This window comes from Corvus moneduloides, chromosome 9 (assembly GCF_009650955.1).
Source record: "Corvus moneduloides isolate bCorMon1 chromosome 9, bCorMon1.pri, whole genome shotgun sequence".
Lineage (NCBI taxonomy): Eukaryota > Metazoa > Chordata > Aves > Passeriformes > Corvidae > Corvus > Corvus moneduloides.
Genome location: NC_045484.1, coordinates 22,154,704 through 22,181,169, shown reverse-complemented (window position 1 = coordinate 22,181,169; position 26,466 = coordinate 22,154,704). Strand labels below are relative to the sequence as shown.

General features: G+C 42.2%; 1 protein-coding gene across 11 annotated transcripts in view; it reads right to left on the bottom strand.

Annotated features, from left to right (window-relative positions):
- ST3GAL3 (ST3 beta-galactoside alpha-2,3-sialyltransferase 3) overlaps positions 1–26,466 on the bottom strand; it is a 189,897-nt gene that overhangs the window by 46,462 nt on the left and 116,969 nt on the right. For all 11 annotated transcript variants that reach the window (XM_032118294.1, XM_032118291.1, XM_032118298.1 and 8 more), the window contains 3 exons: positions 24,417–24,511; positions 11,656–11,719; positions 3,797–3,892 (listed from right to left, as the gene is read on the bottom strand). In XM_032118294.1, coding sequence (XP_031974185.1) covers positions 3,797–3,892; positions 11,656–11,719; positions 24,417–24,511 — 255 coding nt within the window. The remainder of the gene's footprint in view (positions 1–3,796; positions 3,893–11,655; positions 11,720–24,416; positions 24,512–26,466) is intronic.

The following is a 26,466-nucleotide window of genomic DNA, read 5'->3' as shown; positions in this document are numbered from 1 at the left end:
CCAGGACAAGGCTCAGCACCACTGCAGTCTCACTGACTCCACGGAGTTTCTGCAGTGGAAGTGCATCCCACTCTGAAAACACTCAAGCAGTTGCACAGCTTTTCTCTTAGGGATACTGATTTCTAAGGAGATGCTATGTATTTAGCTGTGTTTTTGTTAAAATATTTCTCAGGAATAAAGTTTTTTCCCTTGGAAAAGTGAACTGCTCTGGCATGAACAGCAATGATGACTTTCATGACATTAAAGTTTTCAGAACTTCCATTCAAAACTAAAAACCCAAAGCTGAGGAACTTTCATGTAACTTGGAATACAACTCTTGCTGACATCAAACAGCAGCCTCTGATGGCACAGCATTGCTTGCTTGAATTATTGCAGCATTCTTGACTTGGTGTAGTTCAGTACACTGGAAAGTGCTTATGGACTGCAAATTTTGCCATGTAGGAATGTTAATGAGAATCTGGATTTGTCTCTTCCAGCCGGGGTAAGCATTTTACATTGGAAAACTTTTAGCAGAAGAAAAATCTCTACAAAATCTGAAATTATATTCAAAATCTAGAGGAATACATTCTTATGCATTTTTAGCAAAAAGCCTTACTTTATCACCAGGAATAAAACATTAAAGGCAAAAAACTTAAGAATCAGCACCACCACAATTTATACAGCAGATGATGTCTTTTTCCATGGTTTATAAACCCTTGCTTTGTAGCCTGACTTTGAGGTAACTAGACCTGAGTACAATGCTCCCAGCCAGCCTGGTCCCTTGCTTTTTCCTCTGTTGCTGACGGCACAGTCACACATCACTCACTTTTTCTGTGGGCAGTATTTAAACTTTAAGGTGTTGTGTCTCTTTGGGGTGGATGACCTTATATAAAGCAAAAGCATGCAGCTCTAAGGGTAACAGAATACTACCAACACTATAAATACTATGAATACTATGCAAAGAGAGCTAGTTTTACATATTTTCATTTGTTTTCTTTAGGATGAGGAGGTGTCTGCAGTTGTCTCAAATGTCACTGTGCAGCTCTTTGGCAGGGTTTTTCCCATCCCCAACTGCTGGGTTCACTGTTTTGCTGCTTACTTTGTTAACACTCCCAAAACTTGGGAACCCTACTTTGTTTCTAGACAGGACATAAATCAAACCATTTCCCCAGGTGAGATGAACTCAGGTCTCCAGCAAAGGAGAGAGTGAACTGCTGATGGAGCCACAGTGATGGAGCCAGCACCATCAAGGCCCAGGGGCAGTGCCCCGAGGGCAGCGTGGGCAATGGAGCAAGAAAAGTTCTGGCAGCCACAGCCCATGTCCACGAAGGTGCAGACTCCACACCTCAAACCCCTTCCCAGGCAGAATGCACTGGTCGTTAGAAATACAGTTAAATCTTGGAAAACCTCAGTTAGGATGTCAGGCCTCCTTGTACTGCCCATGGACAGGCAGTTTTCTCCACAGGAAGTTTCAGAGTGTTTTTCTCTCTATGTTCGCTGATTACAGATGGAGCTTAGAGACACTAACTCCTAAACTTGGCACCATGAAGATCCTTTCAGACACCACTCAAGTTTCACCATCAGGTGAATCCCTACCTGGTTCTAAACAGGAATTTCTGATACACGCTTATTTTTGCCCTGTCTGCAATCCATTCTAAGGAGGCATTTCAGAGCCTGGATGACTGACTGCTGCAAGAAGTCCTGCCAGGTAAACAGTGTGACAGCTGGGAATAACATCTGCACTGAAACCTGATAATGTCTAGTTAAAGAAAAACAGCAACTCACTCCAAGCCCTTTTAGAACTGACAAAACTGAATTGGACTACCTTCACCACAAGAACAAAATTTCTTGCTGCAATTAGCAATCCTCACGTGGTAACACATGAGGCATCAAAGAACTCCACATACTGCTGGATCACTCCTTTGTCCACAAATGTACCACATTTTTTCACTTAAAATTCACTCCCTAGGTCCCAAATATCATCCTTCAAAGGAGTTCTGCAGTGTATGAAAAAGGATGTTATAATACAAGGGACTTCCCCAGCTTCCACAGGAATAAAGCAAGCAGTTGGATACATATCCAAGCACCTGGCTTCATTTAACCTTTACAGTTGACTTCTCTCTCCTTTATCCATCCCACCAACAGCACAGGTGCTTAGCTGCCCTCTTATCCTCTCAGCTTGCAAACTGACATAGATTTACTGATGTGGAGAGAAGAAGTTGAACTTTTCATTTGGAAATTAAATAGTGGAACTTTCTGATGTAAATCTTAGTGGGTGGCTTAGTCCAGATGGATTGAAACCATCCTTTTGCTACTTTTTGAACAATCTGAGCCCAAGGAAAGGCTATAACCGCACTTTAATTCAGCTGAAATAACTACAAGTCACCTGACTATGACAAGTAGTAAGAGCTCTTTGTTAGCAATTGATAGTGGGATGAACTAGGAGAAGGCTGTAAAAATTTTGTCTTGTTCTGAACAGACATCCCCGTGTCCAGCACACTGATGGAGAAGCAGGGAACCATTCACAGGAACCAAAGACTGAAAAGGATCTTCTTGGTCTTTTTGTCCAGAGTTAGAAGATGTTTATTTCTCTCTGTATTTTCTATTCTTTCCTGACACATGGGAGAGAATAGAGACTGTGACAATTAATGCCTGTCTTAAATTCTTTTATTAATCTCTTTCTTTCTTCTACCATAGCTAAGAATTTGCTATTTGGCACCACATCTTAAAGTTGACCAAAGTTGAGAGAGATTGTATCAGATACATTTCCTTTAATATAAAATCAGTTATCTTACTAAGGAAAAAAATACCAACTTAGACTATGTTAAACCAGTTTTATAAACCTACATTGAAGGTTATCCCACTTTTATTATTTACCATCATAATATTTTGTTACTCATGACTCAAAACCCGCTGAAAAACTCTGCAGTTTTTTTTTTCAGGTCAGACTAATGGGTCTACAGTTCCCTAGAGCACATCCTCCCTCCCTCCTACACACACTCTCTCACTCTCCATTAGTACAGGTATTATGTTTGTTAATCTCCAGTCACCCAGAACACCTCCCTGACTTGACAGATTTATTACTAAGAGTTATGACTAGACCTGTGATTTCACATATCAGCACGTTTTTCAGGCATTCTGAGATGGTGATGATCCACGTCCTCTGCAAAAGCAAGAAGTCCTAACTTTGACTGCGGTCCTTTGCACTCCCACCACTCTGCTTCTGCTCCGTTATTCAACATTGTCATCTGCAGTGACACAGAGCCAAAGTACTGCCAGTTTCTAGGGCACACTTACAGGTGTTTAATCACTACTGGGTCCTCTCTCACAGAGGCTTCCTGCTTCCTAACATCCTATGCTGCACCATTCTTAGTCCTGCCCATCCTGACTGTGAGGTGTAGTTCCTGGGGAATGCTACATGTGTATGACCAATAATACTCCCCTGAGCTACGTAGGGGATATATCTGGGAGCAGATCCAACAGTGTGAGTTACTGCTTCACCACCTAAGGGCATCACAAAAGCAGCAGCTTTTAGAAAGGAGCTATGAAAGGAAGGTTCAAGTTATATCATACAAAAGACCATATTCCCAAGAAGCTGTGGAAAACAGAAAGATTGAGGAGTGCCTTTACCCTTTGATGTGATCATCATTTATAACAAACCTTTTAAAGCTCAGATCTATTTTTCCTCTCCCTGTAAGTTAATGCTTCCATACAAATGGATATTGTCACTAGTACAGGTTAAAGTTTGCCTGCACAACAAGTGAACTGATACAGAAACTGAATATGTGACAAGAAAACTGTAATGCCAAAGACTCACCTGATAACAACATCATAGTCATCAATTTTTAATCCCAGTGACTTATTTGCAAGTACTCCACCATTTCCCACAATAATACATCGCCGGCAGCTGAGACTGGAAGAAACAGAGGAGAGAGGTGATTTTTGTAACAGAACTTCAAACACGCAGAGAGTACATATTTAGTTTGCACGCATCTGAAAACTACAGGAAACCTCTGTAAATACCAAGAACTAAGAGGGAGACAGAGATACACTTGATCCCCAGCTCACCTCATCATGCCCAGGCATTACACGTGATAAACCGCTTTCAACACCTCGCACCACGTGTGGCCTAATGAGATGAGCTGTCAGGACAAGCAGCTCCTCTCCCCCACACCCCTGGTCTGATGGGCTTGAATCAAACCCATCTGTTTACTTAAACCGTCTCATTATTCATTCAGCACTGAAATAACAATAAACCAAAGGCTTAGTGAGGAAGTCTTCTCTCCAAGCAATTTTATGAGTGCAGGAAGATCTTGCCAGGTTATCTGGGGTGTGCTCACCTTGCTGAGAGCAAAATCGCTGCTGCTATCGTGAGACTTCAAGAGACAGAAAAACATTAAATTCAGAGAAAGAAAGACCCACACACGCATGCCTGTCCAGTCGGAAACATATATGGAGACACAATAGGTGAGGAAGGAAAATAACCTTAATTAACAAAGAAACAGGAAAGAGAGGGAAGAGAACAGCTTCTTGTGGAACCCCGAGTCACAAGAACTCTCTGCAGCAGATGTTAAAAAGCGATTTTGTTTTGAAGACAGAGAAAGGACTTCTTTCCAGCCATCTAATCCCAAATGCAGCTGGCTCTTCTGGCAACATGCCTCCATCTCTGGTAGTTCACTGAAGGAATACGTGTCTGCAGAGCCTTTTTCGGAAAGGGTCCAAGGCAATCAGTTGTTTGGAGCAGATTCCTGAGCTAGGCAGCCTTCCTAGTTGCAGGCACAGTCAACTGGTCGCTTCTAGGCTGTCATCTCTGTGGTAAGTCTAAAGAGCCAGCGTGAGGAAAACTCTACTTATGTGGGATCCCTTTTTTGCAGAGCAGAGCTGGAGTGAACTCAAAAGACTGAGCTAAACCACTGAAGGTCACTCTGCTGACAGAGCCATTAGCTGGAGACACGTGCAGAATTAACAGCACCAAGAAATGCTCAGGAACAGCTTCCCCTGCCCAGATAAAGTTCCACTGCAAGATCCGAGCCTTTCCAAAAGAAAAAACTTCCTCAAGCAGATGGACATACTAGCCCAGTGTCCCCAAGGGCTGAAGAAGTGTGTTTGTGATAATCAAAGCACAACAGAGAAAGACTTTTATACATGATGGCATAGCAAAAAAAAAACAACAAAAAAACAGCTCTGGCAACAAGGAGAAATCAGACACAAGAACTGGTTCAGGCAGTATATTGTGACAAAGAGGGAAGGAAGAGTCAGCCCCAAGTACACCAAAGCAAGTGACAAAGATGGTAACAGCTTTGTCAAAACCTTTAAGGAAAAGGTGCTGCAGGAGGGAGAAGGACATAGTTCGGTTCTGGCCAAGTGACATTTCAGATGGAAATACACTCTTTTGATGATTATGACAGGAAAGTTTGGCCGCCTGAACAACAGACTGCTGGGTGAAATGCTGTAATTTCTCTACTCAGCTGTCTCTCAGCTATGACTCTGAATTTTCTGTTTTGAAGAATACCATGCTGAAATCCAAATGCTGCAAGCTCCAGGCACTCCACTCTATCCTCTTACTGTTAGGATGTTGTTAGCAATTCTGAATACAGATCTTCTTGTTTCATCTTCAAACCACTTAATCGCTTTCTTCGCTTTTCTGCTAAATTAAAGCACCATCTACTGTCAGTAGTCCCTTCCACATCTGCATAAGATCCACTTGCTGACAAAGCACTGTGTATAAACATTTTCCTCTCACAGGACAGACTGGTGAGCATGAACTGCTGCACAAGAGATAAAAGAACCAGTTCCACCAGCCTAAGCTATTGCAGCAGCTTCATGGCCCAGTTCCCACACAGGACTCACAGACTGATTAAAGCCCACTCGTAGTCTTCTATTGACCATATAAACTGGAGCGAGCTCATCACATCTTGCACAGTATAGCAGCTCTTCTAGGTCTTGAGTCACTCTTGCAGTACCTCCCTGAACAATTCTCAACTTCTCTCCAGATCTCCAAAGTACTGACTCTGGAAAGATCAGCATGCGGAGCTAATGCTGCTCAAGGCAGAGTGCCTTTTACACAGAGATTTTACTTACATCATTCCAATCCTCTTCTTACAGTCATTGGTTTGCAGAATATAATCTTCATCTTGCAAACATGACTTGCATTGTTACCTCTGTGATGCCTGATTTTTGATTTGACTCCAGTGAAGGATGCAACAAAACAGCTAAGACTGACCTGGCCCTTCTACTCCTTACTTTCCCAGTCTTTGGTTTTGGCAAATTTTCTTGGTGTAATTTCACATTTACTCCAGACTGGTTTTAGCCCCTGTGAACACCTGCCAGCAGGATTACACAAGAGGTGTCACTAAAGGATTAATTATCAACTCTGACAATAACTTTTTAAAGCTGTGTAACATATCCTAGTTCTAAAAAGGATACCTCTAAGTGGTGTAGTATAGAATCAGAACATAATGGACTGAGACAAATAACTAATGTGTGCCTCTAAGAGATTACCTTTATCATTCAAGCTTCTAGTTCATCCAAAAAATACATCCTCTATAGGGCAAGATTTCATTTCCACAAATCCAAAGTAACATAACATCAGTTATGCCGCCATCCTAGCTCTGTCCTCTGCAGGATTCTCCTGCAAAACCAAACTAATCAACTTACAACCATCTCTTTATTATCTCCCATATTTCTCCAGGAATAGCACAACATTTGCTGATCTATCAAACATTTCAAGAAGGGCTAAAAAACAAACAGTAATAACAAAAATAATTCTTTAGTTAACTCTTTAAACACTCTTCAGTGCTTACTGACTTAAAAATACATACAATTGTCCTTTAATATCCTTGTAGTTACTAATAAAAAATTCACAAAGTATTTCATTGTTGCTGTAAAATGAGACATCTTTCTATCTTTACCCCCAAAAGTGAAACAAATACTTAACTGAATAGATCTGCCTTTACTCACTGTAACTGATAGGTTAATCACTTTTGCCTAGCTTCATATCTGAACCACTCTTCTACCCTCATGGTTCTGACATATTTAAATGCATTCTCCTTTTTCCTTAAGTCTGCAGATAAGATTTTTCATTAGTAACTATCTGACCCTAAGGTCTCATCTTTGATCTTCTAACAGCTTAAATTTCTTTCAAATGTACTCTGTCTACTGATGGTGCCTGAGCATGGGAAACCTGCATAGTCATTGCTGGCTCCAGGCAAGTTTCTGGGTGAAGAAACACACAGTGCAAGCAGCATCGGTTACAGCTCAATTGTTTCTCCACAAAGAAGCGTGCAAACACCTTTGTGCTTGTTTACACAGTATGTCAAAGCTCTATTTCTTTTCCAGAAGAGCTCAAGGACTGAACACATCAGACACAGCCCATGTTTCAGTTTGCTACCAGGGTGGTATGAAGGATGGTCATGGACTTTCCACAACAGATACTCCCTAAAGCCCTAAGGTGGGAGCTGCAGCCAGATGTACAGACTCTTGACACAGACACTCTAAGGTTGAGTTCATCTACACCAAAAGCAGGATTCATGCAGATTTTCTTGAACAATATAGCATTGTAAACACATGTATGTGTTGTAGCAATTCCTACTTCCCCTTCCTCTCTTATCGAAGTGCTTCAGGGATTTATGGGGGAGAAAAAGCCTTTCTTTACGCAATTTTGGAATGGAAGGCTTTGAGGAAAGATATAACAGAATAATTTAAAAATACATCTTTAGGGTAGCTGGTGCTTAAGGAGGCTTAGCATATTCTGGTTTGATCTGGCTGCTGTTACTTAAATGGGTGCTATCAACCTGAACCAGATGGACACACTCACCTCTCTTGCTCTATCAAATTCCTTCCTCACTTGTTCAGGTAATATACTGCATTAGTAAAGACTGTGATAGTTATAACTCAAACTCTCAGTTTTCTTTCATTACCACCTGGAGGCAATACAAAAAAGGTCAGTCAGGTTTTTATATTTATGTCTTTACATAGGAAATTTACATGTCATCACCACAGAGAGATAACCTGAAAATCCACTGAAGTCCAGCCAGCAGATGGGCTGTGGAATTAGAAATCAAGCCCTGATCCATTTGCAGAGTGAGGGACAGGCCACTGGAGGAGTCACTAAATCAAGCAGTGAAAATGTCATTAATGTCAGTGGGCCTGGAAAAGCCAATGGAGGTCAAGAAGTTTCAAAGATGAGGCCCACCAACACCTGTGTTAGGGAGAAAGACATGCCAGCTCTGAAGGAAGAGGTTAGTGGTTCTAGAGAAAGTTCCTGGATCTCCAATCTTTTCCAGACAAGCTCAGGGATGAGTTGTAACTACCCTCCCAAATGCCACTGCAGCTTCAGCCACTGCAGCTTCACCTACCCCCTGCCCTGGAGCAGGAGCAGGTTACTGTTCAACACAACAGTGCTGTAATAAGGAGTCATGAATAAAGCAGGGCACCAGGTACGTGGTGTTACAGGTGTGAACCACAGCCTTTGTTCACATGCCCTCCAGCTGCTGCTAGTTACAACACAATGGAGGGATTAGTTGAAGTGAGTTGGCAAAGCTGCTGTGGGATGATGAAAAGTGCATGCACACCCGGAAGGATCACGTTTGCCTCATTTCAGCACCATGTCAGTACATTGTGTCAGGAAAGGTGCATCAGGATGCCCTTTAGCACAGGGATAATCAAACAAACAAGTTAATTTCCAGGGCTTATAAGAGGCAAGTGAATGCAACCTCTCAAGGATCAGCTTTGTGAAGGAGGGCAGAAAAGGAGAAGCTTGGGTAGGAACAAGACCAAAGGCTTGGTGTAGAGATCCTCCACCATACAACTCTAATCCTCTCTTTCCTTCCTATGCTCTCATGTACTGCTCTGACCTCACCTTTCCTGCCTCTCCCACCCTTCCCCTGGGAAAGCTGCCTCCAGTGTATAGTTACACGAACACTTATTCCAGTTGGCTGGGCAGTGCTCACCCTCCCCACCCATTCCAGTCTCTGCCTCACCTGCTGCCACTTCTGCTCTGTGCCCACACTCTCAGTGGACAGGGAGCTCTGGAAATGAAGTCATTGGAATAACCTGGGTTGAGACAAAAACTCATAAACTGGATCATCTCACTGATCCACTTTAAAGTCCCTTTTCAAACAACAGCAGCAGCACAAGGAGAAGGGCAGCAGCAGCAGCAAATATGGCTTCTTAGACTGGCTTTGCCAACAGAGAAAATGTTGGTGTAATTCCTTGCTGAAAAGAGGGTGAACCTGGAGCCTTTTTCATGCTTTTAGAATCAGCCCACTAGACTTCTGAGAGCCTACAAGTGGAAGGCTTCACAAGATCTCCCAAACATGACCCCTTGTACCTCACAGACTTGAGTTGGGTCTCTTATCTAGGTCTTCCACAATAAGACATTTACTCAGTCCTTTATCATAGAACCAAGAACAGTTTGGGTTGGAAGGGATCTTTCACGGTCCCTAAAGTCAGGCCTTCTCCAGCTGCTCCAAGGTGTTGAGCAAAGGGGAGAGGTCTGGACTTTCTGCTTGATCAGTGAGCAGGAAGGGAGTAGCCAAATTCAAGGCTCTGCTCCCAGCACCCTGGGGCTGCCATGGAGAGTAACTGTTAGGATATGCTTGGAGCTTGAGACAAGATGAGGAAGGAGCTAACCTTCCTCCACCAGTCTGCTCCATCAACTTTTCAGGAATCCAAAATGGCAGATACCCATTGCTGCCAGCACTGGAATTCAGTGAGGACCACAGCTGAAGAACATTTCTGGAACCATACCCAAGTCTTCATCTGTGCCCTACTCAACAAGCTGGTGTCCCAGAGCAGCACTGTGGCAGCCTTAACACCTCCGACAGTTCCCAAGCTCTTTCTCCTAATAACTCTTCTGTTGCAATTCCATCCACCTCCTCCTTTAGGCTCTCACCTTGCAGCTTGCTATCCCAAGCTTTCTTGTCCCTTTCTCTCACACACACTTCCATTTTTATCCTTCCTAAGACCTGCTCACGTGGAAGGGGTTTGGGAGGTACTTGACTGTGAGGCACATGTACTACACAACCAACATCCACTGATACAGATTTATCACAATAATTCCCAAGGAAACAGTACTTCCCCCAGATATCTGTGTGTTTACACACCACTAAACCTTGTTACTGGAATACCACAGAAATACTACCCTGTTCCTGAGGTCTCATTTGCACTTGGTATCTCAGGGACTTTGCATACATTTCACGGGGCTTGAGTGTTAGATCTTTCCTATCTCTGCACCAAACCCATTATAAGGAGCACAAACCAAGGTGAGCAGCTCATGCTAGAGTGGTTATGTTTCAGAATCTCCTGCAAAACTACTTTTAAAAAACCTGAAACATTCTACTCCTCACAAAACAGGTGAGCAGCAAGGGTCACAATTACATTAACCTTCACTGCAAGAATCTTCCACCTGCCCTCTGTCATTAACACTAATTTCCTACGAGCAACCTTCTGAAAGAGTCTATATGTGGATTTTTCAACAGATTAAAATCTTAACTCTCCAACCAGAACTGAGATAAACCCCAGATGGATGAGACTCAGTTGTGTGCAAAATCTGTAAGAAGGTCATTTGTAAAAGGGTTTTACCTTCTGGACATAATTTCTCAAATTAATCCAAAATCTGAAGGCTAACCCTATCTGGCACTGCTGTGAGGCAAGGCAAACTTCAAAGAAACCTAAACTAGCACATCGACTGTGCAAGACTAAGAATAAACTTTCACACAGAGAGTAACTCCCAGCTACATCAGGCAAGCTCTACAATCAGCATGAGAGATGTGGAGACCTACGGAAAGGCTGGAAAAGCTTATGAAATTTGTCATGAAAAGTGGGCAGAAGGGGAGCTGGGCCAGGAAATAAAACCCATGTGTTTAGAAAGCAGGAACTGTGTTGTTAGCCTGAGTCAAATACTACTGGAAGGAAGTATTACCAGGACTTTGAAAAGAGATCATGTCTCAGTAAAAACCTCTGACAGCTTCTGAAAAATCCTACCCCTAATCCGGGAGATGGCACTAAACCAAAACTGCAGGACAAATGGAAGGAATGACAGAAAAGCAAGGACAGAAAGGACTAAAGGACTATCATTGGGAAGCTGAATGTAAACATGCCAGTGAGTTTCAGAAACAACCTCTACAAACAGGACTGAAGAATCACAGGAGCTTCTTCTAAAGGCATCAATTCAAATACCACAGGACCCAGGAGACTGCTATCCTGTTCATCCTAGCACAGGCTTGGTCAACACAACCAAACATCCCTACTTTGAGAGAGTGAGGTATTAGTGAAAAACATTGCTGAAATAAGCCAGTCCCTTCTTTCCCTCTAAAGTTTCTTTTGATCCTGTTGCTTTGTCAGAAAGGCTGGAAAAGAGCAAAGTGTTTATTGAAAACCTGCTATTAACTAATTTGAAAACGGGGCAAGAGGACACCTTGTAACAACATATGAAATAATAGATTAGGAAATAGTCAAAAGGTAAATGCTTTTTCCTACTTATGTTTGACTTAACAGAGGTCTCCAGAGTCTACAGATTTACTATAAAGAGAACTCCATTTTCAGCTCCTGATTTACTCATCCACATCCAAATGTATTGGCAATAATTTCTGGCAAAAAATGTCTAACAAAATTTATTTAGGACATATGAAAAGAATCACTTCTACTCCTTCTATTCTGAGTGTCTCATCTTACCTGTCAAGAGCTGGAGTTAGACGATAATCTTTGGTTGCTGACAGGATGGCTTTGATCAGATTATCTGGGGAGAAAGGAAGAAGATGTTAGGAACAAGTTCTCACTGCTAATGGAAATGAGAAACTATGTGATGTAAAGCTTCTGAAGCAGTTACTTGAAGGAACTGAAAGGTTCTCATTAGGAATGAACACTAAGTTGAGTATTCCTATTTTCTCTGGACAATGACCTTCACACACGCCTGCAAAGACGTGTTATGTGCCAAATTCTGGTGCAGTGTGTAATTGCCTTGCACGGAGAGTGTCACAGGGAACAAGCACTGTACATTTTATAGCAGTGATTTCATATCCACTGCCCTGGGATGGCAGCTTCACAAACACTTCAGACATGCAAAGGCCAGCATCACTGTCACTGCGTGCCTTCAGACAAGTTTTTATGCAGCTGAGTGGTGAACTGAATACAGGAAGAAAACCAGGTTAAAACGGATGCTTTTTATGCTTCAGGTTACTTTCAGTTTAGGTTCATCAGTCTGTCTTTCTTCAATTAAAGCACCACAATTGCATAAAGAAATGCCCATGGAACCACAGCCTACAGTGATACCCAGTGAATGGTGCAGCAACCAGATGGTGTAAGTTATGCAAGCATAGGCACACACACAAATTAAACACATTAAGCTGCAGAAGCACAATGATTACATATGAATAATTCTATCAGCTATGGAAATTTTTGAGTCTTCTTCCCTTCACATTTTGTCATTTGCCCCTAATTTTCCCACCTCTCTCCCCCATAAAGCTCCAAACTCCTTTACCATGACCCAGGTAAAGACCCTTCTTGGCCAGGGCCAAGAAGCAGCAATATTCTGGCTAGTCTGTATTTACAAATGTACCAGTGATTTCAGAATGTCTGTGCTGGGTCCGACAAAAAGTGCATCTGCCTCCAAATCCTGACTCTAACTGTGGTCTTAAGAAGATGCCTAAGAGGAGAACAAAACCAAAGCGAACAGATATATTTCCCTGAAATTCTCTTCTGCTATTTAACTGTTTTCATATCAGGGATGTCATATGTCAGATATAGCTTCTTTGTATCTGGTAACCTGCAATGATTTCTCTTCCATGAGCTCAGAATTCTCCTCAATCCATATGGACATTCAATCACTTCCCTTTCCTGATTTTCAATATGGCTTGTCTGAGCTTCATTTATACTGGAAAAGATTGTGAACAATTAGACCCCTTCCATCTTTGCTTGAGAGATTGCAGATACGTCTAATATCCTTAAATATATCAGTCAACTAGTTCAAAAGTTCTTAGGAAGCACCAGTCAAAATGAACAAATAAGTCTCATTTCCTTACAAAAGACTAAAAATGATACAGAAACATTACAACAAGTGATTTTTTACATCGAACATAAACAGCTTTCCTTACAGACACTAATTACTGCAATTAGCACAGTTAGGGAAGACCCTTTCAAATAAAGAGTTCTGTTCTTCTCCACTGAGGAGGTGTCCTCCTCAGGAACAGGACAAACGTGTGGGATAAACACAGGAGCTCAAGGCAGCCCATGTGCCAAAGAGCTTTGAACCTGACAACAAGCTGGCGAGACACACAAAGGTGATAAACAGAAAACTCTGACAGTTACTTTGAGACCTGGGGAAGTTTTTGACATGGCAGCACTGACAGCCCCTGCCAACCATTACAAGCTGGGGAGTGATTACTTTCAGAACATCATAGCTTGGAGTGGAGTAAGGGAATTTTTAAGGGTAAAAGCAACTTTGATAACAAAATAGTGGTGGTGCTTAATTTTCCTTCATCTGAAGAATATCTTTTGATATTCTGCATAGGCAGCAGGCTTCCCCTCTGACAGGAATGCTATTCCCCTAAATCTGCCATAACAGCAGTAGGTTGCTGTGACCTCTAATGGCACCACGCCACAGTCCTCTCCTTGGCCTGCTCCACGCACTGACTTTTGTTGGACAGTATACATTACTGACGTTGTTTTCCCACATTCTCAGAGAAGAGATCAAAGGATTGCATGTCAAGGGCTGCAACCTCCCATCTACCAAGCTTTTGTTATACCAGGTTTGCTCTACCACCCACAAGTTACACCATGCACTACTTGGAGATCATCCGATGGACTATTTTAGAAAGAACATTAAAAGAATACAGTTGAGTAATGCACTCACATAATTCTGGTTTACTCATCTTGCCAGATAATTAGCAATGCCTTCTTAGTGAATGCTCACAAATGAAATAAAACTACTTTAGGAGTGGATATGGCAGTGTTTGGAATGAAGGTGCTTCCCAAACAAAAGCAAAACAAACAACCATATAGAGCGCTCAGTACAGATTAAGAATGGACAAATAGGAGATAGCTCTTCAGCAGACCCCATGGTCCAACAATAAGTGGTATCCAAAAAGTTTGGAAGTTGCACACATCTCAGTGTTACCATTCAAAACTGCTGAATGAAGCTCAATAAAAGACAAAGTACTTCACTGTCAAATGTTCACCCACAGCAGAAACGAAAATGGCATCAAGTTCATCTGGTCTAGCCCTGGTCTGCCAGGAGCAGGAGCTACAAGCACTCACAGGAAAAGCTAATGGCTGGGACAGGGGACAGGCACTAGACCTTTCTGGGTGAGCTGGAACTCTACTACACTGTTGCTGAGGTGGGCATTTGCACTTGCACCTTGACTCTGGCACTAGGATGGAAAGAAAATACCTCCTCCAGAAGGAGTTTCTGTATTTTCTGTATTTTCCTGGGAAAAGGTTTGACGGATCAGCAGATGCTGCTGTGGCTGATCTGCAACCTTGCACAAGACCACAAAGGAATAAAGAACAATAAGGAACCACTGGCAGGATCTTTTAATATAGCTGGGGCAAGGTGGAGGGTCACTTGCAATCAGCACTGCAAAGACTACTATCACAGACATCAGTGACCTGCAGGACACAAAGCAGGGCTCACCTCCAGGCTGTGACTAAAGAAAATTGGGCACCAGAAAAGCAGGTGCATTATGTCAAGTTAATTGATGAGACATGGTCTCTTCAGGGTAAGAAACTAAAAGGGTGATGAGCACAGTCTGCCTTATACACCTCTATACTGAGTGATAATAACGGGTGCAAGTACACGTAACAAATACTGCAAAGAAAACTTCCTTCCTGGTTCAAGTAACAGGATTTGTGCACAGCCACTGACTGGAAGTCAAGCACTGAAAGAAATTTTTCAAGGACAAAAGAAAGACCAAGATGTCTAGATGAACACATCAGCAGGGCAAGCAATCTACTGCAGTTTTCTGCAGCCATAGCTTGTTTATTACATTTTTTCCTTGTCATGGAGAATTTAGATCATTGGGGAGAGTGGGAGATTATTTAACCCATTCATCTATCAACCACTGTGCATGCACTTTTACTATAAAAACAAAGCAAGAAGCCTCTACACATTTTTCTCCCATCTAGAGCAGGAGTTGACTACATTTATCTAAGAATCCTGAGTTATCTTGACATATTCTATCAACTTTGCCTTATAACACCAGAATATTCAAAAGCCAGCTCAGGACTGCATGATTTCTCTGAACCCAAGTACATCTTGACTTCAGGTTGACCCTGAAATTTTCAGACATTTGGAAAAACTAAATAGTTAGAAATTAGGCAGACAGTGACCACACAGTGAGAACCAGCCTAAGTCTCAATTCTAGTCTTTTTCTCTGTTATTTATGTGAAGGAATGGAGGAGACCTTCACTGTAAATGTCAACAACACTTAAAATTGTTGTTTCTAATGCAGAAACTTCTTGCTCGTATCACCAAAAAAAAAAAAAAAAAAAGGGAGGCCTTTCCAGTCCACAGGGCTTACTGCAGGCATCTCGTAGGGTCTACCTTCTGCCTGCCTTGAAAGTAGGCAGATTGGGATGTTCGTGCACTCTCAAGTGGCCAAGAGAAGAGGCTGTAATTTTTCAAGTTGTCTATACCAGCCACCTTCCCCAAAACCCAGCAAGTCTACAGGCCCCTAGTGCCAGCAGTGTGTGAATACCATGCCTCAGGGTCAGGGAACAGCGTGTTGCTGCAGTGCTGCGTGTTTGCCCTGGGAGCCACGGCCAATGCCCATCCCCACAGGTGGTCACCCAGGTGCCACTCCTCCAGCCAGCACTTCTGCAGGGTCCTGGGCATCAGCTCCAGCTTTTGGGAATAGACTGACTCGAGTGAGGTTGATTGACATCCCATAAAGTGTGCCAGGAGACTCTGCACATGGGTCCCTGTCCCACGGTAACAGAATGCCACGTGTGTGTCAGCTTTGTGGGGAGAGTAAACTAAACACTACCAATGCCATGGATTAAACAAGTCATAGTATTTACAAACAAGTTCTAAGCACAAGCCAGTACATACACTTTTTTTTAATACACTACCCCAAAGTTTAGCTCTGTATAAAGTTTCTCCTTCAGCACTTTTTTACTTTAAGGTCTTGCTCCATATGGGAGTTGAGGAATGACTTTTAACAGAAAAGTTTTTACATCTTTTGAGGAATGATCTTTACAGCAAGTCAAGGGAGGTGATTCTGCCCCTCTACTCAGCCCTAGTGAGGCTGCATCTGGAGTATCTGTATCCAGTTCTGGGCTCCTCAGGACAGGAGAGACATGGAGCTCCTGGAGCAGGTCCAGTGGAGGGCAACAAGGATGATGAAGGGTCTGGAGCATCTCTCTTATGAGGAAACACTGAGGGAGCTGGGCCTGTTCAGCCTTAAGAAGAGAAGACTGAAAAGGGACCTAATTAATGTCAGTATCTGAAGGGAGGTGTCAGAGGATGGACCAGGCTCTGCTCAGTGGTGATGAGCAATGGGACAAGAGGCAACAGGTAGAAACTGATGTACAGGAAGTTCCCTCCCAATATAAGGAAGAACTTCTTCACTGTGCAGGCGACCGAGCACTGGAACAGACTGTCCAGAGAGGGTGTGGGATCTCTGTCACTGGAGATATTCCAGAGCTGTCTGGATGCAATTCTGTGCAACGTGCTCTGAGATGACCCTGCTTGAGCAGGGAGGTTGGACCAGATGACCCAGTGTGGTTCCTTCCAACCTCACTCATTCTGTGATTTGCCACCCTGGTGCCCAGCACAAGGCCATGGACCCAAGTCTCACCACATGGTCTGTTCTCTCTCCCAGAAACACCATGTCCAGCTGTAGACAATCAACATTATTTGTATCTTTGTGAAGCTGGGAATCCAGATTACAACAGGTACAACAATGTGTCTGAAATTTCCTGCACCATTTCTTTTTATTATTGATCAGCTAACTTTAGGAGGCCAATGCAGGAAAAAGCAGCTATGAAGAATTCCAGCATTTAGCAGTGCATTGCAAAGACATGAACTGGCTCTCAAAAACAGCTAACTACAAACTGAGGAGTCTATCCTGAGATCAAAACTTGTGTGTAAATATGAGAGAGTGGTTTCTTGAGGTCACTAGCTGTACCAGATTTAGGTGGTTTACTGGAGATGCACTTTATTAACAACAGGACATAAAACTGCCGCTCCTCACAATATCTCCATTGATGATTTGTAATGGCATTAAGACAAGAGGCATACACTGTTGCATAGACACAACTCAAAAGAAAAAAAAAGACTGAATGTGCCTGGTATCCTCCCTAGCAATTTTAGAAGAACCTGGCATGCATTAAATGTAAGCTCCATTAAAGCCCTTAAGGCCTTTTTTTATAACAAGATATAAATAAAATACATAACATTTGGACTCTTCATTTACATCGTTGTTTTGGAGCCTTTGGGGATTTTTTTTTTCCAAGCTTTTCTTCACAACCAAGAGTTTGTTTTTTCAGAATACAAGCTTAGTTCCCAACATAATCCCAGGGCTTGGAAAGTTGGAACATTAATTTAAAAAACAATTATGCAAAAAAATGGGCAACATTTTGCAATAACCATGCATTAACAATTTTGATCTAAACTCAAGTTCAATGCACAGGAAGCAATAAAGTCTATAGAAAGAGGCAAATTCACGCCAAATAAAAACAGTCCTTGAAAGATTCACAGTGTGCTGGTTAAAGACAAGCAGAAAAATAAATACAGTTGTTGTAGAGGGCTCTACGTTTTTGATAACCCTTCACAGGTGGCCAGGCAATATCTTCAAGGCCAAAAAACTCAATAACTACTACAGCGATTCCTAATTCTTCTGATCCTTGCAGAAGCATTAATAAATGACACTTCAAAACACAACAGCCAGAGAAGACCTGCTCCTCTCTCCAGGAAGTAGAAGAGAGGAATAATATCCGTGTTTCAATTGCAATTCAAGAAGAATTGCAATTGGAATTCTGTGAAGAACTCCAATATGGAGTCATCCAATTAATTGCAAACTTAAGGTTTGTATCTCCCTGGGGCACCTTTCCCTTCCCAGTGGGTTGGGAGCAGGACTATTCTTTAGGCACACTCAACAGCAATGCATTGGTTTTGATTGAAATAAGGGACTGCACTGGAGGATTGTACTTTCATCATGAGAGCTCAAGAAAGAGAAGTGATTTAACTTCAAAATTCACAACATAACTTCCCTTTATACAGTTTCTTCAGTAATGAAAAGTTAACCATCCACCTCTTCTGAAACTTTCAGCTTTTTTTCCTCTTCAAACCTCTCATTTCATTTCTTTAGGCTATAAAATCAGCTAAATTCCCTGGGGGAACATCAACATTTTTATATCTGTATTCCCACATGATAATGGCAACTATTACCAATTTTGGTCAAATGCAAAATTCTAGCGGAAGCTAGTTCAGAAATGTGCCTCCAACTCAGGAAGAAACAACCATCTTGTTAATACCTACTCTGAACAGAACTAATGGCTATACATATATATATACATACATATAACTGATGGCTTCTGCTTTTTTGTTAGACGAGTAAGACACGAAGAACAAAAAAATGCTTGTAGCAGGAAAATCATCTGTACAACAGAGTGCCACTAACAAAATGAGGATAAAGTTGGAGAATTAAAGCAGAAAACGCCTCATTCAGACCCAGTCAAATGCAGGGAAGGTGTCTGCATGTGGTACTCCAGTCTCTACAAAGAGCTAGAAGATTAGGTTAGAAAAGACCTACTTTTCTAATGTTTTTTTTTGGAATCAGCTGCAAATTTCACTTGTCATGTCCAACCAAATATGTTTTCTCAGAGATTAAGTATTGCTCATGCCAAGAAAGTCAATGTAAAAGAAAAAGCTATGCAAAAAAGAGCATTCATGAAAAGAGAGATTTTTCTCCCAACACCACTGTGATATGCCAGCTTTTGCAGGCCTGAAAACTCAACATTTTCACTGGAGATGAATGACCTCTGCCCCATGAGACTACTGAACAACTGCTGAGCAGCACTGAACCACGGCTCTTCCCAGGAGCACTGACACAAAAGAAAACATCCAAATAAAACCAAGTGTAAGAACAGTTAATCATTGCACAATACATCCATTAGCATTGGTGGTCTAGACAAAGACTTAATTCCTTTGTCACTGAATGTGTCACCAGTTCCAGACATCCCACCAGTATCAAGCGAAAATATGAAGTCTCCTGGCCAGTAGTTCATACTACATTTGATAAAACTGTAGCATTTTAAACATGGTCTTAAGATTCTCTTATCACCATGGGGAAGAAATTGCTTCCTAGTGTCCTGATGGGAGGGAAATTCTGAGATGGTGACAACAGAATCGCTGCCTAAGAAATAACTATCACCTTCAAAGACAAACTGATTCAGGGCCAACAAAACAGCCTCTCTGCTCAAAACAGCTGAGCAGGAACAAAGGTAGAAGTGAAGACCTATAATTTCTGCAAAGCAGTGACACAATTACTAACTAAATGCATGGAAGAGATATTACATAGATCATGTCTGTTTAGTTTTTTAGTGTATGCTGTGCCATATGTTTTCACTTAAGTTAAAAAAAAAAAACTGCAGCAACTCTCCCGTCCTCATTACACAGAGATGATGCCAGATACTAGCTACTCTTTCTTATGAAAGCCTTTTATATTCTTCAAACCACATGTACTGAGAAATTCTATTAATAGTCAGGTATTTCTCCAGTCTTGTTTGTTGCCCTTCTCCAAATAACTCTTTCCTTTTGCTTTAGCTACAGAGGTAAATTCGGGGAGGAGGCCCTCTGGGATTAATAACCTTACTAACACTATAAACAATTTTTCCATTGCTTATTCATTGACAAATTTAACCCTGAGAGCAGTGCACATGCTAGAGGATCTCTGCAACTACATGGACAGTACGGGCATGTTCATACCTCCATAATTACACTGACAGAAGCACTGCTAGGAAAGGGTGCAAATCCAAAAGAAGAAATGTCAATTTAAATTAAAAAAAAAATCTCTATGTAACTCTTCTAAGAGCCTGAGATTGCTGCAGTCTCCTTGCTCTTCGATGAAAAATATTGCAACAGCAGACTTGGTGGGTGCTGGGAAAGAATTCCTGGCAAATTAGACCCTTGCAAACGGTGAAACATGGGAAGCACTCCAACATCCTAGTTAACACCAAAACAATAGCCTTGGGACACAGGAGGGTGCTCAGCAGCTGGAGCTGCCCCCCACAGGAATCCTTGACATTTGTAGCTTTCAGAGTTACAGCTTCTTGTTACAGTTTGATCTTCTTGACAATTCTGAAAGTTGACCAATTTATCGTGTTCCACGTTTTGGCTATAAACACACCAGTAAACACACTGGCAGCAGGGCATGGGCCCACAGGGTCCTACTCGAGTCCATACTATTAAAGTGTTAGCACAGTCCCAGATGTGCTCACCAGGGCCAACAAACATCCTCCTCTACAATTCTCACGCATTCACAGGCTAATACAGGCCACTGACCTTTCTTGATAGGAAGCCTGGACATAGCCACTCTATTTTTGTGGGAGGCAGGGAGTTAATCTGTTTGAACAATGAGCTCAACAGCGTTCACGACCACAGGACAACCACTTTATTTATTAATAGAGACAGAGTCATCGTTTCCAACCACTTAGAGTGGCCAACCCCGTTTCCAGACTCTGTCAAGTCCCACAGTAGGAGACAACAAGTTTGATATGGCAGACAATCTCATTTTTTAAAAGTAAGTGCAGTCAAACATGACACTGGCCTGTTTGTCAACATGGACATTCTTCCTTCAGAAAAATCTTGATCCAGATTCTGAAATATAATCTCATGGGTTCACAGCCAGCTGCAGAAGTCACTGGGCAAAACCTAGAGCCACTGTTACATGAATGGCCAAACTAGATACTGGTAGTGACCATTCATGGTGTAAAAACATAATCACACCTCTTCATACCTATTATTTTCCCTATTCTCTGCACACAGAGGAAGCCAGAATTTCCACAAGGGCTACAGACATCTGTGATGAATGCAACAATAGCTTCAACCTGCTGGATCAGTTCCAACACTCTTGACAGCTCTCAACTCTGCTTTTGTCCCAGGTTGCTGGGCATTGTGATCAAGTAATTAGGACCAATCCTTGGCCCAGATCTTTGGTGAACAGAGAGTCAACAACTACAATATATCAATATATACTAAAACGCTGCCCATTTAAGACAGGTTAAGAAAAAGGTAAAACAGCTGCTCTTAAGTTCTTCTTAATCTATTTCTAATACCTTGTTGAGGACCTTCAGAACCACCGTTCAAAGAGAGTTTGCACAAGACTTTCTACCACACGCCTCATCTCACAAAGCCCTGCTCATAAAGCAGCAGGGTTGCCACCTGCTTATTCTGTGCCTCTTTCATAGCATGCAAGTAATCACTAAGGCTGTTAACTGACAATAGCAGCAGTTTCCCATCCAACACAGGATGTGCAGTATTCCTACTGCGATAGTCCATTTCAGAGCCAGCAGCATTTGGGGGAAAGTCTAAAAACTTTCATATTCAGGACCATATTCACCTTGAGGGCTTCTACGCACAAATGCCAAGAATGGAGCACTCTGTCCATAAAACCTCCTTGCCCGGGCTAATGGCCAAATGAGAAAATAACCACTGGAGTAAAGGAGTGAGAACTCTTTCACAAAGAAGCACTGTTAAACTTTCTATGTTGTACTGAGTACTTCTAAGCATCTGGAGATAGGAGAACTGTCTTTACAATCAGATTCTCATTGAAGAAAATGAAAATCTCTGATGGACTGTGTCAAAATGATCAGCATACTGCCTTCTCCTTGATACGATAATCTTTAAAGAGCAGTAGTCCTGCCCTGAAAATTTCTGAGCCATTTCTACTCTTTTACATGTAATTTATAGATATGTGTTATTCCAAATTACTGCAGCCCAGTAGACAATGCTCCTCAAAAACTGCTTTCCCCTAAATATTGCAAGATTCATTCTTGCAATCTTGGAACTGTCCTTTCTTAGACCAGTAAACACAAAGAGATGGATAAAAAAGGACTTCATTCAGCTTTTTTTCAGAGACAAAGCAAAGCAAAACTTAGGTAAGCATAGAAACTTTAACAAGAGAAAGCAGAAATGGTGGATTAGGTTCCAAGCTGATAAGAATCCCTTGATTTCATAACTGTAGCACTTTCAAGCTACCACAGATTAGTTTCTAGAAGTTCCTTGGAACATGCAGCATTACTGAAAGTGAGCTCATCCTGTAACTGTTATTCACACACACAAAAAGAGCAAACCCAATAAAATCAAAAAAACCCAAATAAACAAAAAGCCATTTTGCACTTGGAATAGATCACAGTGACTTAAAAACAGCAGGTGATATTCACCACAGTTCTCGGCAAGGTCTTCCCATTACCATCTCAGCTGCAGTTGGTGTCTATGAACACCAACTACCTTTCCCAGTGGGATGCACGTCAGAAATCCCAGCTGACGGTGTCAGGGGGCTGCCTAACACACAGAGCAGAACTCCTGCCCCGTCTGTTTCAACACAGCCACGTCTCTCTACACTTTCTCAGCCACCCTGACTACTCCTTTTCCCATGCACATCCCAGCTTTGAGAGTCTTCATCTTGCACCAGCACGTGACTGAGCTCCATGCTGCCTGCCTGGATCATTTGTTTGGATACCATTAGATTGCCCTGACTGAAAGCCCTAATGAGGTGCTGATCCCATCATCTAATCAGTCGTCTGAGCCGAAATGCATCCCATGGGACCGCCAGAAAAGACTGATGCAAGAATTCCAAGTGATGTGTAACATGAAAGGGCGCCATTCGCATCGCTAGGACTCACAGCCTGTCAGCACGGCCATTAGAAATCCGGGGCTACACGGATTTATAATTCAACCCTCCCACACACACAACTTGTTCCAGACTGAAACTTGGCACAAAATTCAATCCCAGGAGGGTGTTAAAAAAATAACCTATTCAACGGTTTCCGTCCCATGGCTTCAGCTCACAGCCATTTAAATAATGGCAATTTCTCATTTCTCTTTTTAACTGAGGAAATCCAATATAAAACACCAGATTTACATAACATTGCAGTGGTGATACAAGCTGGCAACAAACCCAGAGAGAAGGCTGCCAGAGCTGTTCTGTCATTCTCTCTTGGTGAATTTCTCCATTTGGATTCAGTTTAACGGAATGATTTTTATTAGGACTAGCTGACATCGTGTGTAACCTGCAAATCCCACCGCCACGCTGGCCAGGCACCTCGCCCGAATTTTGTACACCTTGTGTGCTGGTTTAGAAGGGGACAAGCCCTCCTGTGGTCACAGTAGCCTCCCACCTGCACTGCCACTGTTAATTCTTTGCTGCAAACTCTGCTGGCTGGTTTAGAGGACAGTAATTAGCTTCCTATTGAGCTGCAAAAGACTGACTGGACAAGGAATGGACAAAACAAAGAAGGGAACTGATGCAAGCCAAAAGCAATTTGTCAGTAGAGCCTTTGATTTGATCAGAGATTGTTCCGACAACTACCACACCTGTTTCCAGGGAGAGACACAGAGCCAAGCCTTCTGTGGCACCAGTTCTTTCTCCACCAGGTATTTCAATTCCTACAGGACTACATGTAATCTTGAGTTTGTCAGTGGAAAAAAGAATCTTGAAAGTTGATTCAATACCACAAAAACTTCTTAAATACACAGGAACTCATAAAGTCTGCAGCAAATCACTACAGTGAGCACGAGCCTTCTGCTCCACCACCACTCAGACAGAGAGGGTGTGATAGCAAATGTGGGATAGGTAGGAGCTTGTCACCCCAAAATAAATCATCTGCTGGGTGGGCTACTGGCTCCCATCTCATCCACCAACCACCACTCCTGCTTTCCCACAGCACGCCTGAGACACAGCCCCTGCTGCCCAGCTGGGGACAGCGCATATTACAAATCATCATCAAAGCATCTGAACATACTTTTCTTATTTGTCATATGAGTCAATAAGTAGCCCAACTTCTATGAGAAGAAAATTAAGATTGGTATCAGCAGTCGAGCCCAAGGCATCTTTCCTGTTCTTTAGAGAATTACTGACTTAAAGGTACTTCAAAGCAGTTTGAACTCTCTGCTGCTGTCACCAAAGCTACTACAAGATCCTCTGGCAGCCAATGTCAAAATGCTTCTTCTAGAATGTAGTCGTTGGTCTAAATTGCCATTGTTGCACTGACTCTCCTCATGTACTAAAGCATCTTCCCTATGGCCAGCCTCTGAGGTCCACGGTCCAGCTGTAAACACCCTTCCGCATTTCTGAGAACTGGATTTACAGTAATTCTCTCAAACAGGGGAAATAAACTGAGCCCAAAGGACCACCTGAGTTTTCAAAACAGAAAAGAAAATGGGGCAAGCATCTGCAGAACCACCTTCTTCTCCAACAGCTGCAGTTTTCTCATACCTTGTCCTTTAATTCCAAAGGGGGGTACAAAGTCCCTGATACGTGCCCATTTCCTGAAGGAATCATCCAAGAACATTGGTGCCGGCTTCGAGAACCTGAGAAAACCAAAACAAGAAAGAGATTAACTCCTGAACTGGGAAAGATTAACTTCTGCAAGAACGTTGAGAGAATCCATACCTAAGTGCTGATTATACACTGCCACCTGCAAGAGAGTAATGTAGAAGATTTTTCTTTTACCCAAAGATGACTGCATTGAAACAAACCTGTCAGAATTTGTGCCACAAGGACACTCAAATCACTCAAGTCGTGAACCTAGCAATCACTTCCACTCAACAATTTAGAACTGCCCCACTACTGTTTGGCTATTAATTTAGCTACAATAAGTTGTAAATTGCAGGCAGGGTTTAGGCAGTTTCACTTCCTGCTTTGTGAGCCCAAGCCAGTTTATGTGCTGTCTGTGTGAGTGTGTGAGGAGCCTGCTTTGGCCTAACTCATGTGCACATACACAGCAGCTATCACCACACAGGCAAGAAAGAAAACAGTTCAGGAGATCATGAAGCAGCTCATAGTTTACAGAGAATGGAAATGGAAATTCAGTGCCTTCTTTAGTGCATTCATTAACATATAAATGATTCAAGAGAGGTTCCTGCCAAGTCAAACAGCTATGGTCCATCCAGAATCCCTTACAAATGAGAGACCTAGTCCTTCTTAACCATGTCATTATGGAAATACATTATCCTAATTATACCCTGAACACACAAACACAGCAGCTAGAAAAAATTTGTCTCTTCTAGAAACAATTACTACAGTGGCCAGAGAAAAGGAAACAATTAGCAAATGTAGAAATACTAACTTCCATATGGGACTACTTCTGAGTATATATATACACTAGAAAGTATATTAATACTATTAGAAATCTGTTCATTCAATCATATCAAAACAGTAGCAGGGGTGGTCTGGATCAAAATCCATCCCACCATGAAAAGGAATGTACTATGTGTTCAGAATCAGAGAGAACACCTCCACTACAGAACAAGGTACATGCTCCTGAAATAAATCCAGCTTGGCCAACCTACACATAGGAGCAAGACAGATGTAACCCAGGGGTTTAGCTCTTCCTTCAGGCTGTTTCTGTACTCAGTGTGCAACTCTTACAGCAATCAGATAACCTTTGGTCTTGACTACCTGATTTAAGATAAACTCATCTACACTATGCCACAGCCAGGTACAGAGTAACAATTTCAAGTAGCAGCACAGCGAGAGAAGGATGGAATGAAATCTAAATTATAAACCGATCAAAGTGAAGTCCTATCATAGATGCAAGGTAAATCACAGGTTGCAGGAATCTCTGGAAATGGGAAAGAGACCAAGAGAATTTAACAAAACAAGAAGACTCAAATTCACCCATGCATACTGCTTCACATCCACTCATGCAATCTTTAATAAGATCATCTATAACCATAAAAGCAAGATGTACAGATGACACGGCTGATCTAGAAGGAAAGGAATGTTTTTCCAGAGCTGAGAATACAAAGCATATATATAATTTTATCTGGGAAAAGGTGGGGGAGATATGTTAGATATATAAGAGCTTCTGAAGCTCTTAAGTAAAAAAACCCCACTGGCTTATTTAAAAACAAATAAAGAACAATACAGTATTAATTGTAACACATTTACTCTGAAAATATCCTAAAAACTTCAATAACCTGACAAATTAGTTCAATGTTTTCTCACACATCTTGGTGCACCAAAATATAATTATTATGTTTCCCTGGGGGGGTCTCCGGGGACTTATCTCCACCTCCTTCCAACAACAACAGGAATCTTTGCAGGACTGTCATGCAATGCAAGAGCTTTTATAAACTGCAGGGCTACAGCATAGATGTTCATAGCCCTTCCTTTACAGCCACCCCTTGAACTCTCAGCAGAAGCCACATCCCACGGAGTGGTCCCGTTCTCCCCATGCAGCAGCTGCAGTGAGGGATGACAGCGTTGCCTGGGGCTCACCAGCACCTTGGGGCTGCTCTATAAGGTAAGCAAGCTACTCTCG